Here is a 25,357-nt window from a genome sequence, read left to right as displayed (position 1 = left end):
AAACATGAGTGTTTAGGCAAAAACAACCATATTTCTGGACGAGTACACGATCATGAAGAATTATTTATTTAAAAAAGAATAATGTCACTATGGAGTACAACTTAGTAGAGTTTGATGCATGCATGCATGCCTGCCTCAAAAGTAACAACGGATGAAAAAATCTCGATTCCAAACTAGTGTCAGTAGCCTTGTCGTCTGGTGCGGTGACCACTTCTCTCGACATCAGTGAATACTCGATTACAAACATTGAGATGAACGGTATTGAACTGTAGATAGTAGCTCACGGTACTCGCTCCACGTTATTTGTAGACCTCCAGAAGTACAATTCTTGTGATATGGCATGCTGCACAACTACTAAAAAAAAAGTCATGTCACTAAACTGTCGTCAATTGGCATTCTACTGCTGATCAGAACTCAAATACTTTGTTCATATTTGGTAAAAAATATTTCAAATCAGCAGAATTTTGAAAACATAATCAACTCTATCTATGGTGAATGCAGCAGACTTTCTGAAAGACAACTCGATGCAAAGTTGCTAAATAGATAAGAGCCAGAAATAGAGCACCTTATAACTCGATGCAAAATAACCTATGGGTCTTGCGGTTCTGATTGGTTGCCCACAATTCGAGACATGAGCTTCGAAATCTCCAAGATAGCATTATGGACCTGATCATCATCTGGCTCTGTTTGTGCAGACCACCTAGGTGATTGCGATCCCAATCTGCTTTCACCAGTTGCCTTCTTCACCTTTCTACAAGTTACCAGTGCTTTCTCCAAGTCAGACTGTCTTAATGGTCTTGGTCCCTGGTAGGAGAAGCTAAGGTTGTCATATGAATGAAACACATCTTACAATACTTGCAATTCCCACCTTGCTAAAATCATGCAGTAAATTGAGAAACAAGGGAGTTATAATAAGGCATCGAATACTTGGTATGGGTTTGATGAGCATGGTTTTTAGCCTGGTCCAGTCCGCGCTGAATATATATATATATATATATATATATATATATATATATATATATATATATATATATATATATATATATATATATATATATATATATATATAAAGTTAACCAGCATTGATCCAAAACAAGTTAGCAGCTTTAGCTGGCCCTACCTACACAGGGGGACCCACCACTGCAACGGAAAGCTTACGGCTTCTAATACCCTCTCTCGACACAAATAGGAAAAATCAATGATCTCTAAAAGCTAGAGATGAAGCCAACTTCAAATAAATTTAGAATTATTCAAGCAAGTTCTCTTCCACCAAAAATGACCATCTAGTGCACCAGTACTGAGGGCAAATCGGTTCAAATTCAAGACCTTAAATGGAAAATGAAAGACAAACAAAGGTTGAGACCAGCATGGAATAACAATGTGGATGTAACCATCACTAAAATTATAATGGCTGGAAGTAATCGATGTCCAGAAGTGGAACTCAGATGGAATCAGTAATGTCGAGAGAAATGCAACCCAACATGATCATAGGTTTGTCTTTTTCCATCCCAATCAACATAATCGTTAGTTAGGCTGTTGTTGCAGGTAATCAGAGTATATGTCTGCATACACAAGGGCAAGATGATGATTGCGTGTTTATCTCAGGTGTTATGTGGTCAGAAAAGAATTTCACAATTCTGACCAAGCCCTAGTTCGAAAATTCCCAATCCAGTGGTCAGGCACAGTTTTGAGGAATTTTGCGGTTTGCAGAACCTGTCCATGTTGATCAACTCATGGTTCTGAGAAGGATATACAGAAAATTCATGGTAAATACCTGAGTAAATTGATGATTTTGAATGTAGGTCATCCTTATATTTTGCAACAAAAATAATTAGCATAATTGATATCGATATAATATACTCACACTGGATGCTTTTCCATTCTTTTCGTCATTCAGTAGCTCCCTAACAGGGAAATAGGCTGCTTGTTTGCTCAGCTCGAGTATATCTGAACCGCTAAAACCTTCACACAAGTTAGCTATGTAGTCATAATCAATGTTTGCTTCTGCATTTTCACCCTTCAAGATCACCTTTAGTATCTTGGCTCTCTCACTTCGATCAGGCATACCAATTTCAAAGGTCTGGGTGAAGCGCCTGAGTATTGCCTCATCTAGCTCTGATGGGCGATTTGTAGCAGCAAGTACCATCACCCGAGCATTCTCTGTAAAAATTGACGCAAATAGAACTAGTATAAAAGAATTGCAACTAACAAAAACACATCAGTCGAGCTCGGGCAAATAAATTAATAAATGTATAGAGGACATTCTTTCTCATGGTCATGTCTTATCATGGAATCATACATGCCCATATCAGCCACTCATGCTTAAACCTCATGATAATTAGAACTTTGAAATTAACACTTCATTAAGATGATCAATCAATCTGGGCTTTAACATCTTATTGGCATGTGTGCATATGGACAAATGATGAAAGCCCTCTACAGGCGCATCACCAACCAAACTTTACAATTACTAATTTACAAATCAAAGAAAAATCTATAATTTTGATACATGCTAATGTACTAAAGTGCATGCTTTGCATTGATAGCTTAGGGGTTCCTTCCCCAATGAGTTCGATAACAATTAGTAAGTGAAATTAAAACAGCAATAATATTGCTGATGAAGACCATTAGTCATATCTCAAGGAAATAAGACATTGCTGGTTAAAAGAGCAATAATGACAGATTAATCAAGAAAATAGAAGCAGAGATGAGAATGTTCCAAATACTCACGGTCTGTTGTGAAACCATCCCACAAAGACATAAACTCAGTTTTCATGTTAGTCATGGCTTCATGATCTGTATTACGGCGCTGACCCAAAAAACTGTCCACTTCATCAATGAAAATAATAGCAGGTTGTAGCTTATATGCTAGGGTAAAGACAGCAGCCACTGCAATAAATCCATTGAAAATATAAGCAAAGTATTCCAAAAAAGTAAAGAAAAGTAAATTTATGGATGCAATGCCTATCTACAGTAGACATTTGAGTCATGATATAATGCAACTAATACCCAATCTGAGCATAACACAGAAGGCAAGCAATCCTAATTCCAGAGTAGAAGAACCCTAGGATATTTTCTTCCTATGAATATTTACAAACTTTTAAGTTTTATCTGCAAAAACAGAATAAAATGAATAATTTCATGTTAAGTAATAAATATAATTTGCATTAAATATTTTTAGCAACACTGTGTATAGGAATGATGTAATTTTACTCTCACATAATATTCCTGCAACCTACCTTGTTTTTTATCAGATAAATTTTTGATGGCCAAAGCATCTGGGATTTCAGAACAATAATAATATCTGAACATATGGAACTTTTCCATATGCTAATACAGCTGTTTTCACAGTAATCTTGGACTGATCTTCATACCACTAAGAACATTAGAGAGAATGAGATCAAGGAGAGACAAAACGAGAATACTACCAGAGAACAAAAGAGAATAAACCAGTAGTCTGAAGCCTCCAGCTAGTATTTTCAAACAATTTCTTTCCCCGTCAGCCAACACCATTTCTATGCAATTGATTTACTACTAACCCATTCTTTCGGAACAGACAAATAGGAGCAAGGACACTCATTTACAAACTCCACATAACATTGTTTATGCACTAACTAAAGTGCTCCCTATTTAACCTCCCAGAAAACCAGTGTCAAAAAATCAGTGCATTAATTTAAGACTGATAGAAAGAAATAACCCAGGTAGGAAAGTTAAATTGGTTAGATCATTTTTTAAATAAATGAATATGCAACACTACTATACATATTAATGTTTTTATATTAACAATAACTCCTACCATGTAAGATCAACTAACAAAACATAACAATTGATAGAACATGACAATATTACAACCAGCAAAACCTGACTTTAAAGGATAGAATGGACGAGACAGCTCTTTAGCATTCATTATGGATTTAATCAACAGTCATGGGATAGATGCTACATGTACATCAAGTTCTCAGCAGGACTTTCCAAGACATTCACCTTTAATACGAGACCATGAAAGCTTCATTGACAGTGACCTTACCGAATCTATTTCAGATTTGATCTATCTGTCTTTCTAGTCCATACAAATCAATCTAGAGCCCTACCTTTTCCATCATTATGCCACTTGCAACCACTTTACATAATTGTTGTTGTCATTCAGGAAACTCAACTCCTAATATTCAATAGAAATCTCAAAATGCTTTTTATGAGAACACAATCACAGCAGAAAAGCTTAGGTCATAATCAAATAAACAACCTCGTAGTTTATGTAGAGTTGGAAAATGACATGTAACAACAAATACTCAAGTTTGTGGAATTTAATGCTACTAATCACTTAATAGTTATCTTATCTTAATAAAAACAACAAACAAACAACGAAAAGGACAGTTCTTCTTCACATCTTTCTAATGAAGAAAATAGTATTACAAGGAAAACTATGCTGAAGGGTTCAAATGAAGTCAGTAACCTTAAACATCTTTGTATTAATTCATCAATATGTCAATAAAGTTAAAAGATTAACACCTGGCAAAAAGGTAATTAAAAACATTTTTACGGGAAACAGAAACTGCTTTAATGATAATCAGAAATGAAGACATTCATCAAAAGAGCAAAATTAAGTCCTGCATTACAAGCCATAAAATCTAGACTTACCAAGTTTTTGAGCATCCCCAAACCATTTGCTCATCAGATTTGAGATCCTCACATTAATAAAAACTGCCCCAGACTCTTTTGCTAAGGCCTTTGCCAGCATTGTCTTTCCTGTTCCTGGTGGACCATACAATAAAACTCCCTTTTGTGGACTAAGAAGTTTTCCATGGGAAAATAACTCAGGTCTGCTTAGTGGAAGAATGACCAATTCAAATAGAGCTTGCTTCACATGTTCTAAACCCCCAATAGACTCAAATTCAACATCAATGTGATCAGGATTTATAACATCGCAAGCTATCACATCCTGCAAAATCATTTATATAATTTATCATTACTGCATTGCTGATTTAACTATGATTTTGTTCTAATCAACTTGTGTCATTAAAAATAATGTTAATTTGTTTCCAAAAAATGATTTTTTATAAAAATTAAAAGTAACATGTAAATCTTAGAGGATGTCATTACATGTATGTGTGTGTGTGGTTTAAGCCCCCAAACTTGGCTTCTACCATATTAGATATTATTCTGCAGCATGGCACTTCTTATAGTGTAATAATGCTGGAGCACAACCATGTAGAATTAACAGGCCTGATATCTGCATGATGCAATGACAGTTCATACTTTATGATGTATATCAAGATTGATATCCTTTATTGTGAACTGACTCAAGTTTATAATTAAATATTACAATAGAAAAAAACTATGGAAACATCAGGGAAGAGAAAAACAAAGCTGGCAAGGTGTTCATTTATTATGTAAAAGATTAAAGTGGAAGTTCAATCTCTAAGTGCTTAGTCTGATGCCAGATGGCAATGCACTTCTCAATTCTTAACAAGGTCCACATTTGACTGTTCAAGATATACCAAGCACTTACAAAATACAAATACTCTAAACGGCCATGTGCTCAAACTTGCACCACAATAGACACTCATTCTAACACCTGTGCAATGACTTTGCAATCAAGAAAGACATGAAGGAAAGTAAAACGAACTCCCAACAATAAAGGTTCTGAACAATAAACCTAAGTTCTATAATTTTTGGTCCATACAGACCAGTATCCATGCCAGGTCCACAATGATCCAGCCAAAGGATATTATTTAACAAGGCTCATATTCACCAGAAACGAGAAAAACACAACCCGTTGTAACACACCAAATGTAACAAAGTTGATATACACAAAAAAATGGAGCTTCACACTAGTGATAGTAAATGAAAAGGTGCAGAAAGATGAAGAAAGTGTATGTATATTTCATGGCAGACCATACTATATAAGGAAAATTTTAGTCCATGCCCAGAAGGAAGTGGTCATATGTAGGATGTGTGATAAATCCATCTGGCAGTCCAACTTGATTAGTCAAAATTAAATCAATTACACTTTACACCTTCACACAGAAAGCATAAGGTTGTCACAAGACCCTTAATAACCATCACCATAACTCGAGAATAGACATACCCAAATTTTCAATGCAACAAATGCTTCATGTTAAAGAAATAAGATGTCAAAAATGAGTATATGATCAAACTTAGAAGAAAATATTAAAAACTAACAACTACAAAAGTACTGGTGAAATCAACATTAATTAACCAAATAAGAAACTCCATTGGACCACAAACTGGCAAGGAACACGGACCAATCACACCTTAGCAACAGATCAAGCATTTATTGTTAGCACTTATCAATGTAAATAAACTATTCAAGAAGAAAAGGTCAATAAAAAGATTTTAAAAATGGAACTAAAATTGGACCATTGACATTTAACCTATTGCAATATGGTTCAATTAAAAGATGATTCTTTAACAAATTTCAATGTTGAACAATCAGGGACTACAACAGATTGACGAATTCAGCCCCTCACGAAAACCCTAAGTATGGACATACCTGTTAAGCATACATTCAAGAATCTAAAAATTTCACATATAAAACCGACTATAAGCGATCACGACATGCAAGAAACCAAGACAAGGTCGGAAACAATCATTATCATCGTATGAAGGAGAGGCGGCGAAAGGGAAAAGGGGGGCGAAGGCGATGACCTCGTATTGGTTGGTCTGGACGAGGGGGCGGCCGAGGCGCTTGGCGATCTCTTTCTTGTGCTCGAGGGCCTTCTTGGTGGCGGCGCGGTTAGGGTCGAGGTGGCGCAGCCCCGCGAAGAGGACGAGGCAGCTCAGCGCGGCACTCGCTGCGTACAGCACCAGTTCTTGCAGGAACCTCGACTCCGCCGGCCTCATCTCCTCCCCTCTTTATTCTGGCCCTCCCTCTCAAGAATGCCTCGGCAAGCCCTCGAAGTTGAGGCAACCGGCAAGAAAAACCTCGCTTATTTATATATATATATATATATATATATATATATATATATATATATATATATATATATATATATATATATATATATATATATATATATATATATATAATCAACTTAAATATCAAAGTCTGAGGCCCATTAATTGTCCGGCCCATAAAAATATACTCGAATCGGCCCATTACAATGGAGGTATCAAATAGATGGATCCATTTAAAGAGTTACCTATAAATTAAGTAATAAAAGATTGGGCTCATAAAGACGGCAATGGATACACAAGGAACAATGAACATGGCATGTGGCCGGCGTAGGTCTCCACCGCATCAAAAGCTGCAGGGCTTGTCCCTAAAGTCCGGCGTTGCCTTGGGGCATCACATGGCCCACTGCCCCGTGCTCGCCCACATGGGCGGCAACCCCCTCCGCCGGACCGTGGCCCACTTCCTCCCGTTGCCGGGGGCTGCCCCGGCACTTTGCTCGGCTGTGCTCCCCATCTTCCCTACCTGCCTTGTTGTCGGTTGCCTTGAGAGAGACACTACCTCGGCCCCTTGTCCCCTCCCTCCTGCTCTCTCTATTCGCTGATGAGTTGTATTTAACGCAAACCTCTCGATGAATCGACTACCACCATTGCTTACAGCCTTCTCCTTCTCCTCCTCATCCATCTTCTTGTGGTCACCTCATAAACGAAGCTTGATCTCGCCGGAAAAGAGACGCACAGGAAGTGTTCGATCGACTGTCAAGATATGGAAGATCTTGACAACCTCAAGGCAACCGAGCTGACGCTCGGTCTCCCAGGGACGTCCGATGCGCCGGAGAAGCCAGCGACGGTCTCCTCTAGGGTTAACAAGCGGACAAACGAGGAGTGCTGCACTTTTGCAAGGAACAGATCCGAGGATACCGCGGCGCCTGCAGCTAAGTAAGTCCGTGCACAGCTTAGAGATCTTTAGATTCTTGCCGGATCTAAATATTGATTGGTTTTGTGGGATTTGGCATGGCATGCAGAGCAAGAGCAGTCGGATGGCCGCCTGTTAGATCTTACAGGATGAACAGCTCTAGGGCAAGGAAGCTGGAGACGGAAGATAACTCCGGGATCTACGTGAAGGTCAGCATGGATGGAGCTCCTTACTTGAGGAAAGTGGATCTCAGGATCTACAATGGCTATAAGGAGCTCAGGAACGCCTTAGATGACAAGTTCAGATGCTTTTCCTTAGGTATACAATGTGAGAAGACACAAAGATATAGATGGATATACAAATAAGATCATGATGACCTAATTAGTATACTGCTGCTTTGGTATTGCAGGAGGTGTAGAAGCACATACTGGTGAGTCTGACAACGCAATCACATATGAAGACAGAGATGGAGACTGGATGTTGGTTGGAGATGTTCCATGGGAGTGAGTCCTTTGCTCTGTGGCTGCTGGGTTTCCTGAACCATCTTGTTCATATATTTATGGGCTAACCTCTTCTACATCCGATCTGCAGGATGTTCATCTCTTCGTGCAAGAGGCTGAGGATAATGAAGGGATATGAAGCAAGAGGTCAATGAGTTCAACGAGTACACATAGATTAACAGGACTCTTTCGCTACTTGGATCACCATCTTCCATCCCAAAGAACCAAGTAAAAACAAAAAGAAAGTGGGAAGAAATTGTACTGAAACAGTTTTCCTGATTTTGATTCTCAAAAGAATGATTTATAGTTGAATTTTCCAGTTTTTCTTTTCTTTGTAGAATCCATGTATATTGCCCACAAGATACATAGAGAAAAGGTTTTTGTTGTTGTATGGCTATCAATCGTGAGTACAGAAATGAGAAAGGACCTCGAAGAACTTGAAGCCTCGACATGGCCGCTCATCTTTGGATCTTCGTGAAGGGATGACAAAGCACAGAAAACATGGCTACCAGAGATGAGATGAGATGAGATGAGATGACCTGATGAAAGAAAGAGAAGGGAAGAGTGAAATTTATTTATTTTATTTTGTATCAAATAAAAGTAAAATGTAAAGAGAGATTATGAGAATAAAAAGGAAGTTTAATCAAGATTAATAAGCAAGAACTAAAGTGTGATCAAGTCATTCCTTTTTAATGAGAAAAAAGATAGGTGATTTCTCAAGAAAACATCCAAAAGTATCTTCTTTTACTTTTTCTCAAAAAATATTTTTAATTTTTTTAAAAAATCAAATACTCCTTAAAAAATTTTCAATCAATTTTTTAAATTTATTTTTAATCTATTTCTAATTATTATAGTCATTTATAGTTATTTTCAAAAGTGTTTATGATATTTTATTGATATACAAAAAATATTATAAATAATATCATATCATTTTTTATGGTCATTACTCATTTATTATTATAATATTATATTTTTAAATTTATAATTAGTTTGATTAATGCCAAAAGTTTATTTCGATTATTTATAATATTCTTAAATAGATTTTATAATATCTTTATTATGACGGCCAAAATATTATAACAGATGAAAAAAACAAAAAAAATAATTTAAATATTTTTTAAAATTAGAAGTACTATTTAAAAAATTAAAATAGAGTTACCGATTAGAAAATATTCAAAATATGGTTTTTTTCTAAGAAAAAGGGAAAAAAAATCATCTTTTTGTAGCATTTATAAAAGTGGGGATTTCGATGATCGCCACCAAACGCAGCAAAGCTTGTTTCACGGAGAATTTATAGAAGGTATTCGATTACCGTTTATCCGAAACTCGCTTTCATATTGACCGTCCATCTACATGTTCCCGGAAGACCGAAACTGCTATGTGCACGCTTGCCAACCCTCACCAGGAATCGAATGTATCAGAAATCTCCAGCGGGAATCATAGCGAAATGGAATCGAGGCAAAACGCCTCCTTTCGCATTGCTCAATCCGGCCGAAACGGGGAAGATCAGAGTTTTCCGGAACCCTAGTTCGGAGTTCTCCCGTTTGCTTGCCTGAAACGGTCGATGGAAGAAGAATCGGGAGGAGAGGATGCCCGGGACGTCGCGGAGCCCTATTCGCCACCGTCGCCGTCGGTGGGGGTTGACGAGGCCCGTCTTTCCCAATGCGATCGGGCGGAGTGCGGAGGAGAGGCTGGTTGTTCTTCCGTGCACCAGGGCTCCTCCGTGGCGTCGCCCCACTTCGGCTCGGACGTAGATGTCCTGAAACTTGCCACCTTGGAGTCTGTCCCTGATGTCACCTACGCCGGTGATGGTGATGGAGAGGCGGCGTCATTGGAGGTGAAGGAAGCCGATGACTCGCCAATTTTCCTGCGGGGGCAGGTGGCGGAGCACGATGAGGCAGAGGTCTCGTTGCCTCAGGGCTTTCCCGTGGGATCCTCCTGCTGCTCTGATGGAGGTTTTGAGAAAGTGATCGTATTTGAGCCTGATGCAGGTGACCTCTTGAAAGAGGAGGTACTGCACATGGCAGCGGAAGAGACCAAAAGCACGCTAATTCCCCAATGGCAACAGGGCAAGGATAGTCTCAAGCAAGAGGTTTCGAGTTCTCTGGGCTCGCCTGCTGTGTCTCCCTCTGGTTCTGATGGCGTTCTCCTGAAATTTGCTTCCTTTGAGACTGACGCCACCGCCACCATTGCTGGTGAAGATGGTGCTGTGGAAGAGGCAAATATGGATGTCGACAGTGTGCAAGTTCCCCTACAGCATCATGAGAAGGACGGTGTTCAGGAAGAGGTTCTGATGCTTCCCTGTAGCTCTGATGTTGGCCTTCTGAAATTTGTTGCCTCTGAGACCGTCATCAGTGCCAACACTGCAAACGATGATGTTGCTCTGGAAGAGGCAGTGACTCAGATGGATGTCGATGGTGTGCTAAGTTTCGCATGTAAGCAGGCAGAGAACTGTGGGGGGGAGGACATTTCAATGCCTAAGAGCCCTGCTGCTTTGTCACCCTCCGTCTCCAAAGAACGACTTGAGAAAGTAGCAGCCTTTGAGATTGACGCTCTTGCCACCGCAGGCGATGATGATGCTGTGAAGGAAGAGGTGTCATTGGTTGATGCGGACAAATTGGACAATGTACCGCTTCCCCTATATGAGCAGATAGTAGATGTTGGGGGGCAAGAACCTACGATGCCTCAGGTCTCCCTTGCTGAGTTTCCCTCTGTCTCTTATAGAGAAGATGAGAACATTGCTAAGATTGAGCATGATGCATCCACCATGTCTCATGGCAGTGCTGATGTTATCGATGATGAGCCAGCACAAAAGGATGCAAAGACAGATGGCACATCAGTTGTTGAACAAAGGGGTGGAGGGCGGCGGAAGAGGGGCCGACCACCGAAGGCTCAGGGACAGGCAGCGAGGACACTTTCAAGGAGAAAAGAGGAGGAAGAGGTGTGCTTTATATGCTTTGATGGAGGTGATCTTGTGGTCTGTGATCGTAGGTTAGTATGCTTTCACTGCCATTTTGTTATGTCCTGTTTTGTTTTTACTGGTTTTTCCTTTCTTTTGTTTCTAGAGGGTGTCCAAAGGTATACCATCCTTCATGTGTTAATCGAGATGAGGCTTTTTTCCGTGCAAAGGGTCGATGGACCTGTGGTATGTTCTGCACTGTTTCTTCTACAATTTTGTTGGCTTGCCTCTTCAATTCCTCGCAAATGTTCCCGATCTAGGATAACGTGTATTCGTTAATAATGGCATTACTGAGGAGACACGTTCATTATTGCCTAACAAACCTCTCTTCTTATCCACCCATGAGATCATATAGGTAACCATTATATTTGATTCTAGATTAGTCCTAGTAATTTTGAACTCTCAGAAATATTAGTCAATGACTTCAATGTTTTGATTGAGCTAACAGCTCATTATAAAGTTGCACAGTTGTAATTATCTTATAGAGAGAAACTTCTAGAAAATTTTGCTAAATTTATGATGAACAAGTAGTGGATTTTTTTGGGATGGTTAGTAGTGGATGATAGGCATGGATTTATTGGGGAAATTTTGATGGCATATTAGCTAACAAGTATTAGGTTTTCAAAGCTTAGATTTCAAATTGGAGTAAGAAGAATTGAATGAACAAGTCCAGCAGGAGAGCATCATATTCAAGGACTGTCACATTTTAGAATTTGGATTCTTCTCTATTTATTATCTTCCTTTTTCTGCTTTCTGATGTACAATTTATAAGAGCAAAAATTGTTTTTATGTTTGAATTTCTTATCCTGTTGAAGTTATGACGACCCATGGTTCTTGATTCCCTGTTGAGTGTCTCTAATGTATATATTCTTTATTGTTGCATTCTAGGCTGGCATATATGTAGCAGCTGCGAAAGATCTGCCCACCATATGTGCTTTACTTGTACTCATGCTTTGTGTAGAGGGTGCATCAAAGAATCTGGATTTTTTTGTGTCAGAGGAAATAAAGGCTTCTGCCAAACATGCATGAGCACTGTGATGCTGATAGAGACAAATGAGCATGGGAATGAGAAAATGGTTTGTTCTATTTTCTAATTCTGTATGTTGCTTCCTATTAAACTCTATAAAAATTTACCACAGAAACTTACCTTCGATTCATGCGTGAATTCATTTGTTGTATGAAAATGTTGCTGGAATATAATGGTCTATCTTCTTTCTCTTGATTTCTTTACTGAATGCTTTGGCCTTTCTGGGTTCCCTTCAAGCTTTTCACTTTTTCTTTTAAATCACAGTATTTTAACTTATTACAATTTTTTTAATTATTTTGTGTTCAATTAGTGTCAACATAATATGGGAACTTTTGTGTGTTCCTGATACAACACATGTTGTTGACATGCATTCTCCCTTTTCTATTTAACCTTGTTGCATATATTGTAATTACTTTTTTCTGTTTTTCCAATCTACTGACAAAAGAATGATGTAAGCATACTCATTTCTGTGGTCAACATATGAACTGTCTTCTCCAAACATTGTGTAACATATAATGTTTTTTGCTAGATGAAGGAATTGAGTTTGATTGTTAAGTATCTTTTTGTCAGGTCAGTCAATTGGATAATTGCTTTCAATATTTTCCTCATGTTTGATATGTCATGTCTTGTTGGTTTTTATTCACACCTCAGAATATATGGACCAAGTTGTCTTTATGCGGCAGCTTCGACCATTTATGATATAATGCTGATGCAGAAGAATTATTCTGGTGGACTAGACAGCATTTTGGGGGTTGTTGTTAAGAAGGAACAATAGTTTGAAGGAAGAAATTCAGATATGTCAGATTTGCATAACAATGAATATAAAGATACACAAAGGCCATCCGTCATCAAAATCTCACATTTTATTGCTTAGAGATCTTAGTGGAATGCTATATTTCTTTCTGCTGTGTTGCAATCTTTGGAACCTTGATTTGAATCTTCTGAAGTAAACTAAATCTCATAGAGGAATTTCTATGTAACAAAATGTCTCTTTCTGAAGATTTGTACATATCTTTCATTCAAACTCTTAGAATACCATATTTGCTATTTACTCTTTGAAAAAATATATATGTTATTGGAAATTCAACATTTGTTTGTATATGATATTGAGTTAAATCTAAAAGGTATATCCTAAATATAAAAATAATCTCACTTTATTTTCCTATGGAGATGATAAATGTGAAGCTAGAAAGATGTAAAAGGAGGTAAAAAGGGTCTTCACTGTATTAGATATACTCAATTGGTTAATTAATAATATAAGGACAAAATCTAAAGAATGACATATATTACCAAATATTTATTTTCTGTTGCCCAAATATATATATTTATATTTATATTTCAGAGAATGTGGTGGTAAATATGGTATTATAATGTTTTGAGTGGCAAGTATGTTACAAGATTTCGGAGTATATCTAATGTTATGTTCCTACAGAATGAGATAAGTTAATCTTCCAAAAGTTTTAGTGACCTCTAAAAATAGGACATAAACATCAATTGTACGTGCAATAGAATTCTCAAGTTTAATCTTGCAAATTATTTAACTAAATGATGCAAATCAGAGGGAAATCTTAAATTGGTGCACTATAGGGAAGTATGATCCCATTGAATCTATGGAATAAAAATAATGTGAAACCCGGCAGCTTTGGGTGTAAATTGATACGTGGCACTTGGGCACCTGCTTTTAGGTGCTATCAACATATTTCATGTTGTTATGTTCTTTTAAGATATGATAATTGTTTGTGTCTTTTTCTTTTTTACCACAGTGGTTCTGGCTTGAAAACATTAACATCAAGTTTCTCCTTTGTGTTAGTTTGTTTCTACTATTATTAGATTCTCAAATCTCTCCAACTCATCTTCAATATGATAACACAGTGTTATTCTTTGTATACGCAGATCAGAGTAGATTTTGATGACAAAAGTAGTTTTGAATATTTGTTCAAAGACTACTGGTTAGAATTGAAAGCAAAATTATCATTGACATTGGAAGAATTGACAAGGGCCAAAAACTCGACTAAGAAATCCGATGTAGCCACTGAAAAAGAGGACTCTTCTGATGATTTGCATAATGCTAAACAAGCACAAGTGTCAAGTTCAGACAGCTCTCCAGAGCATAAAGAAAGCCTTTCTTCCAGGAGGAAGATAAGGAAAAGATCTAGAAACACTGTCAATGAGGAAGGCTCAGTAAAAGTAGTAGAAAATGATGGGACATCGGTCTCCAGGGACAGCAACTGGGCTTCAGATGAACTTTTAGAGTTTGTGTTGCATATGAAAAATGGTGATAGGACTGCTCTATCCCAGTTTGATGTTCAAGGTCTTTTGCTTGAGTATATTAAAACAAATAAACTCCGTGATCCTCGTAGAAAAAGCCAGATTGTTTGTGATTCAAGGCTACAGAACCTTTTTGGAAAGCAACGTGTGGGGCATTTTGAAATGCTGAAACTTCTTGAATCACATTTTCTTTTGAAAGATGTTTCACCACTGGATACTGAGGACAAGCAAGGAGGGGTTGTAGATCCTGATCCTGATACTGATCAAATAAATGCAAAAACTAGTGATATATCCTTGAAGATAATGCCCGACAAGAGACGAAAAACAAGAAAGAAGGTGGAGAAGGAGCTACTAAATGACCTTGATGATTATGCAGCAATCGATGTTCATAACATAAGCTTAATGTATCTATGTCGCAATTTAATGGAGGAGTTGGTTGATGATATTTCATTTGAAGAGAAAGTTATTGGATCATTTGTAAGGATAAGGATTTCTGGTGTTGGTCAACGGCAAGATCTGTACCGATTAGTCCAAGTTGTTGGTAAGCTTCATTTGCTTTTAAATATCTTTTAGTTTTATGCTGCTTGCACCAGATGTTTACCTGTATATTTATACAGGTACAAGCAGAGCAGCAGAAAGATACAAAAGCGGGAAGAAGACTACTGATGTCACACTTGAGATACTGAATTTAAACAAGGAGGAGGTTATTCCCATTGATATTATATCTAATCAGGAGTTCACCGAGGTGAACTTTTTTCTTGACAACCTACGTTTGGTATTAATTGTCTGCATGAATGGAGTTATATTATTTTCTTCACGTTTCCATACCTATGGAAAACAAACATGTTTGAGTTTTCATACTTTTTCATTTTCTAGGTTTTCTCTTTCTACAGATCTTTTGATTAACAATTCACTAAATTCTTTTATGTGCACATCCACAAACATGGCAGCTGGTGCTAAACTATTTATCTTGTTTTTGTGATATTTGAATGCACATCTCTAGGACAAGGAATAGGTGGATTCTTGCCTCTTCTGATCTTCCATAATATGTTAACTTTCTAGGGACAGGTAACATACTATAGTTGCTCTTTACCTTGAGTTTAACACCATGAAACCATTTCAGATCAGGAGTTCACATTTTTTAATTATAACTAACATGTTTTCTCTTGCTCATGTGTAGTTTTTGGTTTTAATTTTCTGCACTAAAGGGCAATGTCTTTTTCTTCTCTTCCTATATCTACATATAAGCTGTGTTAGTATAATACTTGCTCATCTCCTTGGTTTTTCTCTACTCTAGACCTTTTAATTAATACTTAACTAAATTATCCTGTGCACATATCCACAAAAATGCAAGCTGGTCTTTGACTGTCCATCTTATTTTTCATGATAAATGGATGCCCATCTTCAAGCCTGCAGGAATAAATGGTCTGTTGCCTTTTCTGATCTTCCATAATATATTACTTATTAGGAAGAAATGATGTACAATCACTCCTTATATGTGATTCCTCTTTCTCAAACAATTCCTACAGCTGAAGATGTATAGCAGATGCTGTTTACATAGCATGAGATCAAGTGATGCCATGTTATTTTTCACTCTTTTTTCATTCATAATGATTATATAGTTGTGTTTGTTTGCATATGTTGGCTAATATTGCATTAGTCATGTATGTCTTCTATTAATAAGAATAGACAATATTTTTAGTAATTAATCACAAATATTTAAATATTTAACAAATAGGAGGATTAAATAAATGTTCTTATTTTTAAAATCAAAGCCAAGTAAAATCTGAAAGGACATGAGATGAGGCAGATGACTGTGGAAAACCTTTTAGACATGTGCTTCAAGTGGAACATGGCAGTTTGGTTTGAGCATTTTAATTTTTGAGATGAAATTGGAGATTGGACTATTATTCATTTTATTTGATTATCACAAAGTTTATCTCATGACTTATGGGCGATCTGAATGCCACTTGTACTAAGCAATCTGGCTGGCATCAGATGATCATGCAAATCTTTGAGAGCCCTGATGCAACAGATGACAGATTTGAAGGAAAAACTATTGTGAAGATCAGATAGCAAGCAGGACTGTTGCACTGTATTTCCAGCATGTTTGATTGCAATAAATACTGGCTCAAACCAGTCAAGGCCCCATAACTGGACCTGACGCTTCTTGGCCACAAGGAAGATCTATCACAAATTAAATAATACATGCATGCCCTTTTTCATGAAAACTGACCTCTCAAGTTGCACAAACCTGAGAGTCCGGTGAGACTGCAAGAGGGGCATTTGTCCAGGGGTAAGAAGGGAGGGGCAGCCGCTGATCACAGGGGGGATTATCATCATACTAGCTCTTACAACACTATATATAAAAGGTTTTTATGCCTGAGAATTGTAGGAACATCTCTTTTCTTTTGTATTCTTCATCAACGTATTAGGATCTTTATTTCTTAGATTAGTGCTCTTGGAGGTCCTCCTGTTTACTTTATTTTTGTTTTCTTTACTGTTGGGATTGCATGTGTATGTTCTGTATGGGGGGCCGAGGAGGTTAGGATGACCAACAGTTTTTTACTTTTGACAATGGATATTGTAGCATTGCAAAACATGATTTTTTTTGCAGGCCTCTCAAGACATAACTTATAGTTGAGATTAATTAATAATGGATTAGATAATTTTTTCATGAGGCAAGATCTGACTTGCTCTCTTTTTGCAATGCTGTTAAGCCCCTTATGACAATTACTTTTAGTAGCCTCTGTAGAAATCCTTAATGGCTCTAAAATGGTTGCCCTTGTCTATCTTATGCTGCCATGGATTATATTTAAATGTTAGTCTTTTGACTGTGCAAGCTTTTATCAATCTTTGCATGACATGATTCATGTTTTTCATGCAGGAGGAATGCAAACGCTTAAGACAAAGTATTAAATGTGGATTTATTGGTCGGCTAACAGTGGTACCCCTCTATTTTCTTATTCTCAGCCTGATCTAGATGTGTAACAGAATATCTTAAATGACTTTTGTTTATATTTCTAAGGGAGATGTTCAGGAAAAGGCTGGATCTCTCCAGGCTGTTAGAATAAATGATGTAAGTGTCTTCCCTCTAAAATTTGTTTTATTTTGATGGAGAAGTTAAGGATAGCTTATGATTTCCCGCTCTGGTATGGTTGCTATACTGTTTCTCTTTATCAGTGGTTGGAAAGTGAGAAGTTAAGACTTGGTCATCTTCGTGATCGTGCTAGTGAAAAAGGTCGTAGAAAAGAATATCCTTTAATTTTACACTTTCTTATTGTTTCAGTCGTACTGAATCCTGCATCCTTCTGCTTATGATATTGTTTATTGTTTCTGAAGACAATTAGATTGATAGGTCTTTTCACATTAGCTATCTTTTGGGTAGGTTTCTTGTTCTTGTTAGTTCATTGAATAAGCATCATCAGTTGGTTCTTTTTCTGTGGTTGTGCATTTTGAGAAAGAATCTCTTAAGCATCATCCCTAGTGCAAGGATGCTTGTGTCTATGGGCTTGTACGAAAGTATGCCTGGATGCTTGTTCATGTGGTTGTTTTCCTGCTTGTGCATGCACAGAGATGACTGATTGGGAACATTTTTGGTGATTGAACAAACTGGATACTTCCACTGCAAGGTCTGTTTGGAAATACGTTGATGGTCTTGCTTATCAAAAGTCATCTAGGTGAAGCAACGAAGCATAGTTAGCTTCAACATCATAGATGGTATTTCCATGGTTTCAAATTTCGACCATAGTGGTTAGTTTGTTCTGGTATCAACTGGCTAAGTTCCAGTTTGGAACATATAGCTTGTAACTGGCATAAAGTCATTTAATTTTTTTATTTAATGATACTAGACGCTTCAAGTTGGTACATTGCTCAATATACCTGTGGTCCTGTACCATACTGGTCTGGTAGGTTATTAAATCTGGTACTGGACCAAGATTTAAATCTTCCAGTATTTGTACTTTTCTTCATAATCAGCAATTTTATTGTGTGGCTTTACGAAGTTGCATAGGAATGATATGCATGCATAGTTGCTGTTTCTGGCATATGCACATATAGCATAGTTGTGTGGCTCGTGCAACTTACAAATTGCAAGTGGTGTCTAAGATTCTTCCTCTTCATTACTAATAAAAACATTAAAAAAATGACAGTTCTCATGTGAAAAATGCTTCTTGATTGGACAATTCCATTACTTCTGGTTTCTTTTATCTGAGAGAAAAATGCTACCTCTGGTCAATAGGATGTAATAGTTTAAGATAGCATATGCTTGTAGCTTGCTTAGTTTAGTTTTGTATACCATTCATTGGAATATTAGTGGCTTCAACTTAAAAAATCCTTTCTTTACGTTAGCAAATACCTTTCTTTATGTTAGCAAATAATTTTTTCCTTACTATTCTGTGATCCTATGGCTTTCTAATTATGGAGTTCTTTTCCTGCTCTTTTTGTATAATTTTTGAGTTGCAATCAATAAGTTAGATTTTTTTAATTGTTGACTAGTTTCTCTTTTGAGTAAGTCAATATTGTTATACCTTAATAGCTCCTACCATCTCTAGAGGGTTGATGCTGGTTGAGCCTTTTGTCAAGTCTTCCAGAGAGCATTATGAATAGCAATTGTGCTCTATAGCTTGATTAATTTTCTTGTTGCTTGTCATGAGTAAAATTCTCCATAGAATATCAATAACTTGGTGAGGTGCAAATCAACCACTTTTTATTAATATCAAGCTCTTTGCCATTTTCGTGATACATTTTGTGGTCTCCGATGTAATTTTTTTAGCTGAGTATGTGTTTCCAAACAAACTTGACATGCTTGCAGTTCTTTTTTTTCATAGTTGATGCTGTCAGCATGATCATGTTTAACTGATTGCCTGCACTAATGAGCATTGCCAAAAGATGTTTCTATGGCCTTAACTCCGTTTAACGCTTAGAGAGTGTGTAGAGAAGCTGCAGCTATTGAACACACCTGAAGAGCGTAATCGTAGGCTTAATGAGGTCCCTGAAATACATACTGACCCACATATGGATCCGGACTATGAGTCTGCCGAGGAAGAAGAGTCAGATATAAGAAAACAAGGTATAAGGCAACTTGGAATTTCATTTCATGTGTTAAGGTTTTTCCTCAGATCATTTAGTTTGTTGATGACTAGATCTAAAGTATAATTTGATTTCTGAACATGCAGATTACTATAACAGATCAAGAGGATCTTCCTTCGTTAGGAATGGGAAGGAGGTTAAGTCTCCTGGAAAAGGAGGTTCTATTTTAAGTGCTAGCTGGAGTGGTTCACGGAAAAATTCAAACACTTGGGAGTCAAACAGAAGTACACTGATTGAAGGTGCTTCTATTACAGATTCTTCTTCTGTCAGAGGTGTCAATACAATCGAGTTTTCCTTGAATCAGGCTAATGATGTGTGCCAGGCAAGTAGTTCTGAGGCTTCAAAAAATCATGGGATTGCAAGTTCTTCAGATGCCAGTCTTTATAACGAGAAAGTGATTAGATCTGAACAGTTAGCTGATGGTGCGCAAGGAAATAAAAAAGCATCTTTACCAGGTGGGCTTGCAGCAATAGCAAATGAATCGGATAAGATTTGGCACTATCAAGATCCCTCTGGGAAAATTCAAGGGCCATTTTCAATCATTCAATTACGAAAGTGGAATACTACTGGATACTTCCCTCGTAATTTGAAAATATGGAGAACTTCTGAGAAGCAAGAAGACTCCATATTACTGAGTGATGCACTGGTTGGTCAATTTGAGAAAGACTTGCCGGAGTGGGAACCTCACAATAACAGCACTTCCCAATCAGCAACTAATTTGGAAGGTATTCACAGAGGAAGTATTAATATTGCATTGTCTAACAGCAAGAACGATGCACAAAAATATAAATTTGGAGAAAATGAGAAGTGGGACACCAGGGATTCACCAAATGTGTCTATTCCTACTGCACAACCAAGTAGCAAATGTTGGTTGATCGCTGAAGGTTCTATAAATAAACACTTGTCATCTAGTGCTTCTTTGCAAACTACCACTTCAGCCTCGGTTAGCACTTCGAGGGGCAGGGAGGAACTGCAGTGTTCCCTGACGATTAATGAATCCAGTAGAAGTTCATCACATTCATTGAGGGAATTGGACACATGCTCCGGACAAGTTGTGCTTGGTCAAAACGTTATTTTAGATGGTGCTAAATCTCATTCTGCATCTCGATCCACAACAGACACTGTTTTATTGGGGAAAACCATTGCTTTGACCCAGCATCCAGATAAAATTGATGCTTTGGGTAACTTTCACAAAAAGAATTCTGAACTTGAGTCATCATCAGCTTCAGAAAATCAAACAGCTCCTGAGTTGCCTCTGAGGGATGAAATGAACCGACCAAGTTATGTGATGGATTTTGGTGGCTCTAGTTCCACCAAAATTGGGGCTGGCTTGTGCAGCAACCAGTCATTAGAAATGAAGATGACCCTGTCCCGTAGACCGGCAGCAAGTGGGATATTATCTTCTGAACATGATCAGCTATCTTCTTCTCAGTCGGATGATAAGCAGGATCATCTTTTTGTCTTGCATGGCCAACATGATCCTGACAAGGAGTTGCTGAGAGTGCATGATAGATCATCTGATGAAACTACAAGGAAATCAGATGGAAGTGGAAGAAATAGTGATTTTGTGGCTTGTGCTCAAAAGGGGACTTCAGTTTCATCCGTTTGCTTCCATCCTGAGAGGCTTAGTTTTCAATTGGAGACTAGTGATCCATCTAAAGATCCCAAGGAAAACACTCATGTGACTGAAGTAGAAAATTTAGCACCAGCAGCCAGTTCCAAAATTTTCAGGGTTGACTCAATGAGGAATTCAGCTCCTCTTGCTGTTTCTGTGGACAACCAGTTACATCAAACTTTAACTGTTCCATATCCAGGATCTAATCTAGTCCCGGAGGTCTCATCTGAAGCACCTGATCTAAGTGCTCATCCTAGTAATGCAGCTGCTAACTTATTTGTTCAATCAATCTCAGCTCAGAGGTCACAAACATCTGCAGCTCCCACCCCAGAGCCACACAAACCAGGTCATGAGCCTATGCATTCTGCAACACATACAAAGAGCAGTAACAAGTTGACTCCATCTGTACCACACATGACACCTAATGGATGGAACACTGCTACTGGTTCTGCCATAGTTAACAATACCCACTCGCTTCCTTCCGATGGTTCTAACACACTCTCGTCTTCTCATTTTGGTGTGAATGCAACTCTTGTACCTGTTCAACAAACACAACTGGGTTTTGATCCTGGATCCAGTGTTCAAAACACTGGTTTTGCAGTGGCTGCACAAAATCCAAACGTAAACCTTGGGCCTGTTCAAGGTACTGGAAATATGAATTGGACACCAGTGCCACAAGGAAACATGAATGCTGGCTGGGGAATGGTAGCACACGGTAGCATGAACATGCCTTGTGGACAATCAGCTCAAACTATTGCAAATCTGAACATGGGTCTGGGAGCTCAAAATCAGGTAAATACAATGATGAACACAGGTTGGGTAGCACCAGCACATGGAAACACAAATATGAATGTAGCTTGGGTATCTCCGGTGGTGGGGAACACTAAGCAACCTTCTGGATGGGGAGGTCAGTCGCAAGGAAATTTAACAGCAAATCCTGTTTGGACCATGCTTTTACCAGGTCATCACACAAACCCTAGTCCTGGTTGGGTAGCACCGGCACCCTCAAATGCAAACCAGAGTTGGGAAACACCAGCACAGGGGACCATGAATACAGATGCTTCCTGGGGATCACAACAAGGAAATATCAACCCATGTTGGGTTCCATCAGCTGGAAATTCTCAGAGCTCAAGTACACGACCACCACAAAGTGGAAGCAGGCGTTTGGGTCGGTGTGACAACTTGCAAGGCAATGACTCAGGGCAAGCAAAACAGAGGCCTTCATGGAACAGGATGCAGTCTGGTGGGGGATCATCTCTACCTCCAAGAGGGCAGACGGGCATATGCAAATTCCACGAGATGGGGCACTGCAAGAAAGGAGCATCATGTAACTATTTCCACCCATAAATGAGAAAGGATCTACGAAGCAGGTAACTTTTTGGTTTTTGTTAAAGTTTCCTTTTCCATCTGTTTGTCGGAGTCGCAACCGTGCATTCCTGCGAGCTGTATTTTGTGGTGATGCCATGTAGAACATGGATGGCGTTGAAAGATCATACGAAGCCAACGTTACCTGCCTCTGTTTACTGTCTTCTTAGTCATGATCCTCTTTACTCGCATTTGAATCAAGACTATGATAGATATAATACAAAGCTCTTGAACTTGAGTCGGAAGATAACTCTCCCGGTTCTGCTTTTTGTGTACTTGGATTACTGCATGGCTTTTCGTTCTTTCTTTTTTGTTCTGTTTCACAGAAGGGATAGTCTTTCAAAACGTTGTGCGGAAGTGGCAGTATGTATTAGGTGAATTTGACACAGTAACAATCATGCTTTCTCTTATTAGATGAACTTGTTGGACAAAAAGATCATGTCTGCCTTAATGCAATATCAACAATATAAGGTTTGCAAGATCTATGTTAATCATAGCCCCTTTCTTCTAGAGATTTCTTATTTAAGAATCTATGTATAGTTTCTCTATGCTAGCATTTGTTTCATTATCCAGAAGTAGAGTACACTATATTAGTAACATTACACAACATCTATCAGATGCATGACAGGATGATGACTGCAGTTGTGCATTATTTACGAGTTCGAAGGGACTATTTGCATGGATCCTAGTTTGCATGCAAATTGGAAAGGTCCTATATAATTATCTTCAAATTCAAAAGAAGATTGCTATGTCTGAAGCAGGCAAGATTTTTCCTTTTTTTTTTTCTTTGCTGAGTTTGATATGGTGTGGGAGAACAAGCTAGGTCATGTTACTCGAGTAGGAATGTGACAATGGTAGGTAGCATGAGTTAGGGAGGTGCAATCTATCTTCTAATTAGAGTTCAAAGAGACACCTCCAAAGAATCAATAGATGGTGAGCAAAGAGGCAACATTATTCTAATGTACAAGTGTGTCATTTACACTTGATTTTGTGATCATCAATTGTTGCTTGAGGCAGAATATTAGCTATAAATTTTCTAACTTAAGCAAATATCCAATGATTTTTCTATTTTGTGGGAACTTTTTCTAATATTTAAAGCTGGCAAGAGCTCTTATATAAGTTAGGTTGTCTTTTGTATTGGCTATACGATTGGTGTAAAGATACATTTCTGTATCCATTGATGAAGAAAAAAGCAAACTCAAAGGCATTTGATGCTCACCTTTAAACAAATGCATATGAGGAAGGTGGGTGGCATGCACGACTCTAAGTTGGCTCTATAAAAGTCGCCTGCAGGTAATGACTTTGGCGATTAAATAATGCTAAGATGTGGAGGAATAGACAGCGAGCTTCGCTTTAATGTTCGTTGCAGCATCACTGATCGATGGAAATTATTGCATAGGGAGTAGAGAGGCAGGCGAAGGGACAAGCTGCATCGATCCTGTTGAAGCTTTTCTTGGTTTGCTTCAACCTGGAGCTGCACTGCTGGTCTCTCTTTTGTCTTTGCCCCCACTCACAGATTCGATGCATCCCTCCACGGCAGTCGTTTGTACTTTACAATGGGTGATCTTTAATTTACACATTCATGCAATAAATAACACTTTTATAATATTACTGCTTGTAATCCCCTTTTTATTATTTATTAGGATTAAGATTTATTTTTATTTAGCTCATGTGATTTTGACCGTGAACCACTTAAGTTCTTATGATTTACTGATATCTAAAATAATTTTTATATTTTTAAAAAATATAGTATATAAGTTTTTCTCGTTAAGTTTGAGTTAATTTTTATATTTTTAAAATATAAAATAACTCTTATATTTTTTTAAAATAACTCTTATGTATCATATCGATTCATAATAAACTATTAATATAATGATATATATAATTTAAGTTAAAAAAATTATTTTAGCTCATATGACTTTGTTTATATTTAAAATAACTTTTATATTTTAAAAAAAATAGCATATAAGTCTCTCCCGTTAAATCTAAGTTGATAGACGTTAGAGTATGCTTATATAGTATGTTGATTCATAATAAATCATTAATATAATTATATGTATAATTTAAATTTAAAAAAAAAGATCTATCTTATCAAAGAAGATGAAATGACGGAGACCATAGCGAATGAAGGCGGAGAGGCAGAGGTAGGAGGTGAGGGTGAGGGAAAGTTGGACCACACGTCGTAGGCATGACAGATGAGGGTGCAGGAGGGGATGAAGTGGGAGGCGGTGGGGACAAAGATGTCCAAGAGGAGGAAGAGAGACTAGGAGACCATTGTATGCTTAGTATCCAATTGGTCGACGCACATCTACCTGAAGTAGGACCCGAAAGCTCTTGAGCTTATCGTCAGCACGGGAGAGACGATGTGCCTATGACGCCCTACTAGGTAGTAGTGGCTCGGTGCTGCTTCTGGTGGTCGCTTCCATGACGATGCCTCCTACCATTAATAGTGGTATCAATTTAAATTATACATATTATTATATTAATAATTTATTATTATATTAATGATTTATTGTGAGTCAACATGTCATAGAAGCAAACTCTAACGTCTGTTAACTCAAACTTGACAAAAGGAACTTATATGCTATGTTTTAGAAAATATAAGAGTTATTTAGACACGAGTAAAACTAGGGATTAAGTTGTCAATAACCAAAATCACATGGGCTAAAATAATTTTTTTAAAAATTTAATTATATATGTTATT

General features: G+C 37.7%; 3 protein-coding genes across 5 annotated transcripts; 2 read left to right on the top strand and 1 right to left on the bottom strand.

Moving 5' to 3' along the window:
* Positions 1-31: 31 nt before the first annotated feature.
* On the bottom strand, positions 32-6,939 carry LOC135642589 (uncharacterized). 2 transcript variants are annotated; one of them, XM_065158861.1, is made up of 6 exons: positions 6,670-6,939; positions 4,639-4,939; positions 2,731-2,889; positions 1,865-2,160; positions 566-804; positions 32-354 (listed from the first exon to the last, which is right to left on the bottom strand). In XM_065158861.1, the coding sequence occupies exons 1-5, from the start codon at positions 6,862-6,864 to the stop codon at positions 589-591; spliced, it is 1,167 nt and encodes a 388-aa protein (XP_065014933.1). In that variant the 5' UTR covers positions 6,865-6,939; the 3' UTR covers positions 32-354; positions 566-588. The 2 variants fall into 2 exon arrangements, with proteins under 2 accessions (XP_065014933.1, XP_065014938.1); XM_065158866.1 differs by having other exon boundaries at positions 32-351.
* Positions 6,940-7,541: 602 nt separating this feature from the next.
* Positions 7,542-8,640, top strand: LOC135672329 (auxin-induced protein 22D-like). Its single transcript, XM_065180785.1, has 4 exons — positions 7,542-7,851; positions 7,938-8,146; positions 8,238-8,331; positions 8,420-8,640. The coding sequence occupies exons 1-4, from the start codon at positions 7,679-7,681 to the stop codon at positions 8,481-8,483; spliced, it is 540 nt and encodes a 179-aa protein (XP_065036857.1). The 5' UTR covers positions 7,542-7,678; the 3' UTR covers positions 8,484-8,640.
* Positions 8,641-9,680: 1,040 nt separating this feature from the next.
* LOC135642585 (zinc finger CCCH domain-containing protein 19-like) lies at positions 9,681-24,336 on the top strand. 2 transcript variants are annotated; one of them, XM_065158851.1, is made up of 11 exons: positions 9,681-11,319; positions 11,394-11,473; positions 12,176-12,363; positions 14,208-15,123; positions 15,200-15,327; positions 17,470-17,529; positions 17,611-17,661; positions 17,766-17,836; positions 19,502-19,653; positions 19,760-22,658; positions 23,947-24,336. In XM_065158851.1, exons 1-10 carry the CDS (start codon positions 9,893-9,895, stop codon positions 22,633-22,635), a joined length of 5,949 nt encoding a protein of 1,982 aa, XP_065014923.1. In that variant the 5' UTR covers positions 9,681-9,892; the 3' UTR covers positions 22,636-22,658; positions 23,947-24,336. The 2 variants fall into 2 exon arrangements, with proteins under 2 accessions (XP_065014923.1, XP_065014918.1); XM_065158846.1 differs by lacking the exon at positions 23,947-24,336 and having other exon boundaries at positions 19,760-23,054.
* The last annotated feature ends 1,021 nt before the right edge of the window (positions 24,337-25,357 follow it).

The sequence above is a fragment of the Musa acuminata genome, chromosome BXJ1-4, assembly GCF_036884655.1.
Source record: "Musa acuminata AAA Group cultivar baxijiao chromosome BXJ1-4, Cavendish_Baxijiao_AAA, whole genome shotgun sequence".
Taxonomy (NCBI): Eukaryota; Viridiplantae; Streptophyta; class Magnoliopsida; order Zingiberales; family Musaceae; genus Musa; species Musa acuminata.
Note: the sequence above shows the minus strand (reverse complement) of the source record. Positions and strands in the feature narration are given on the sequence as shown.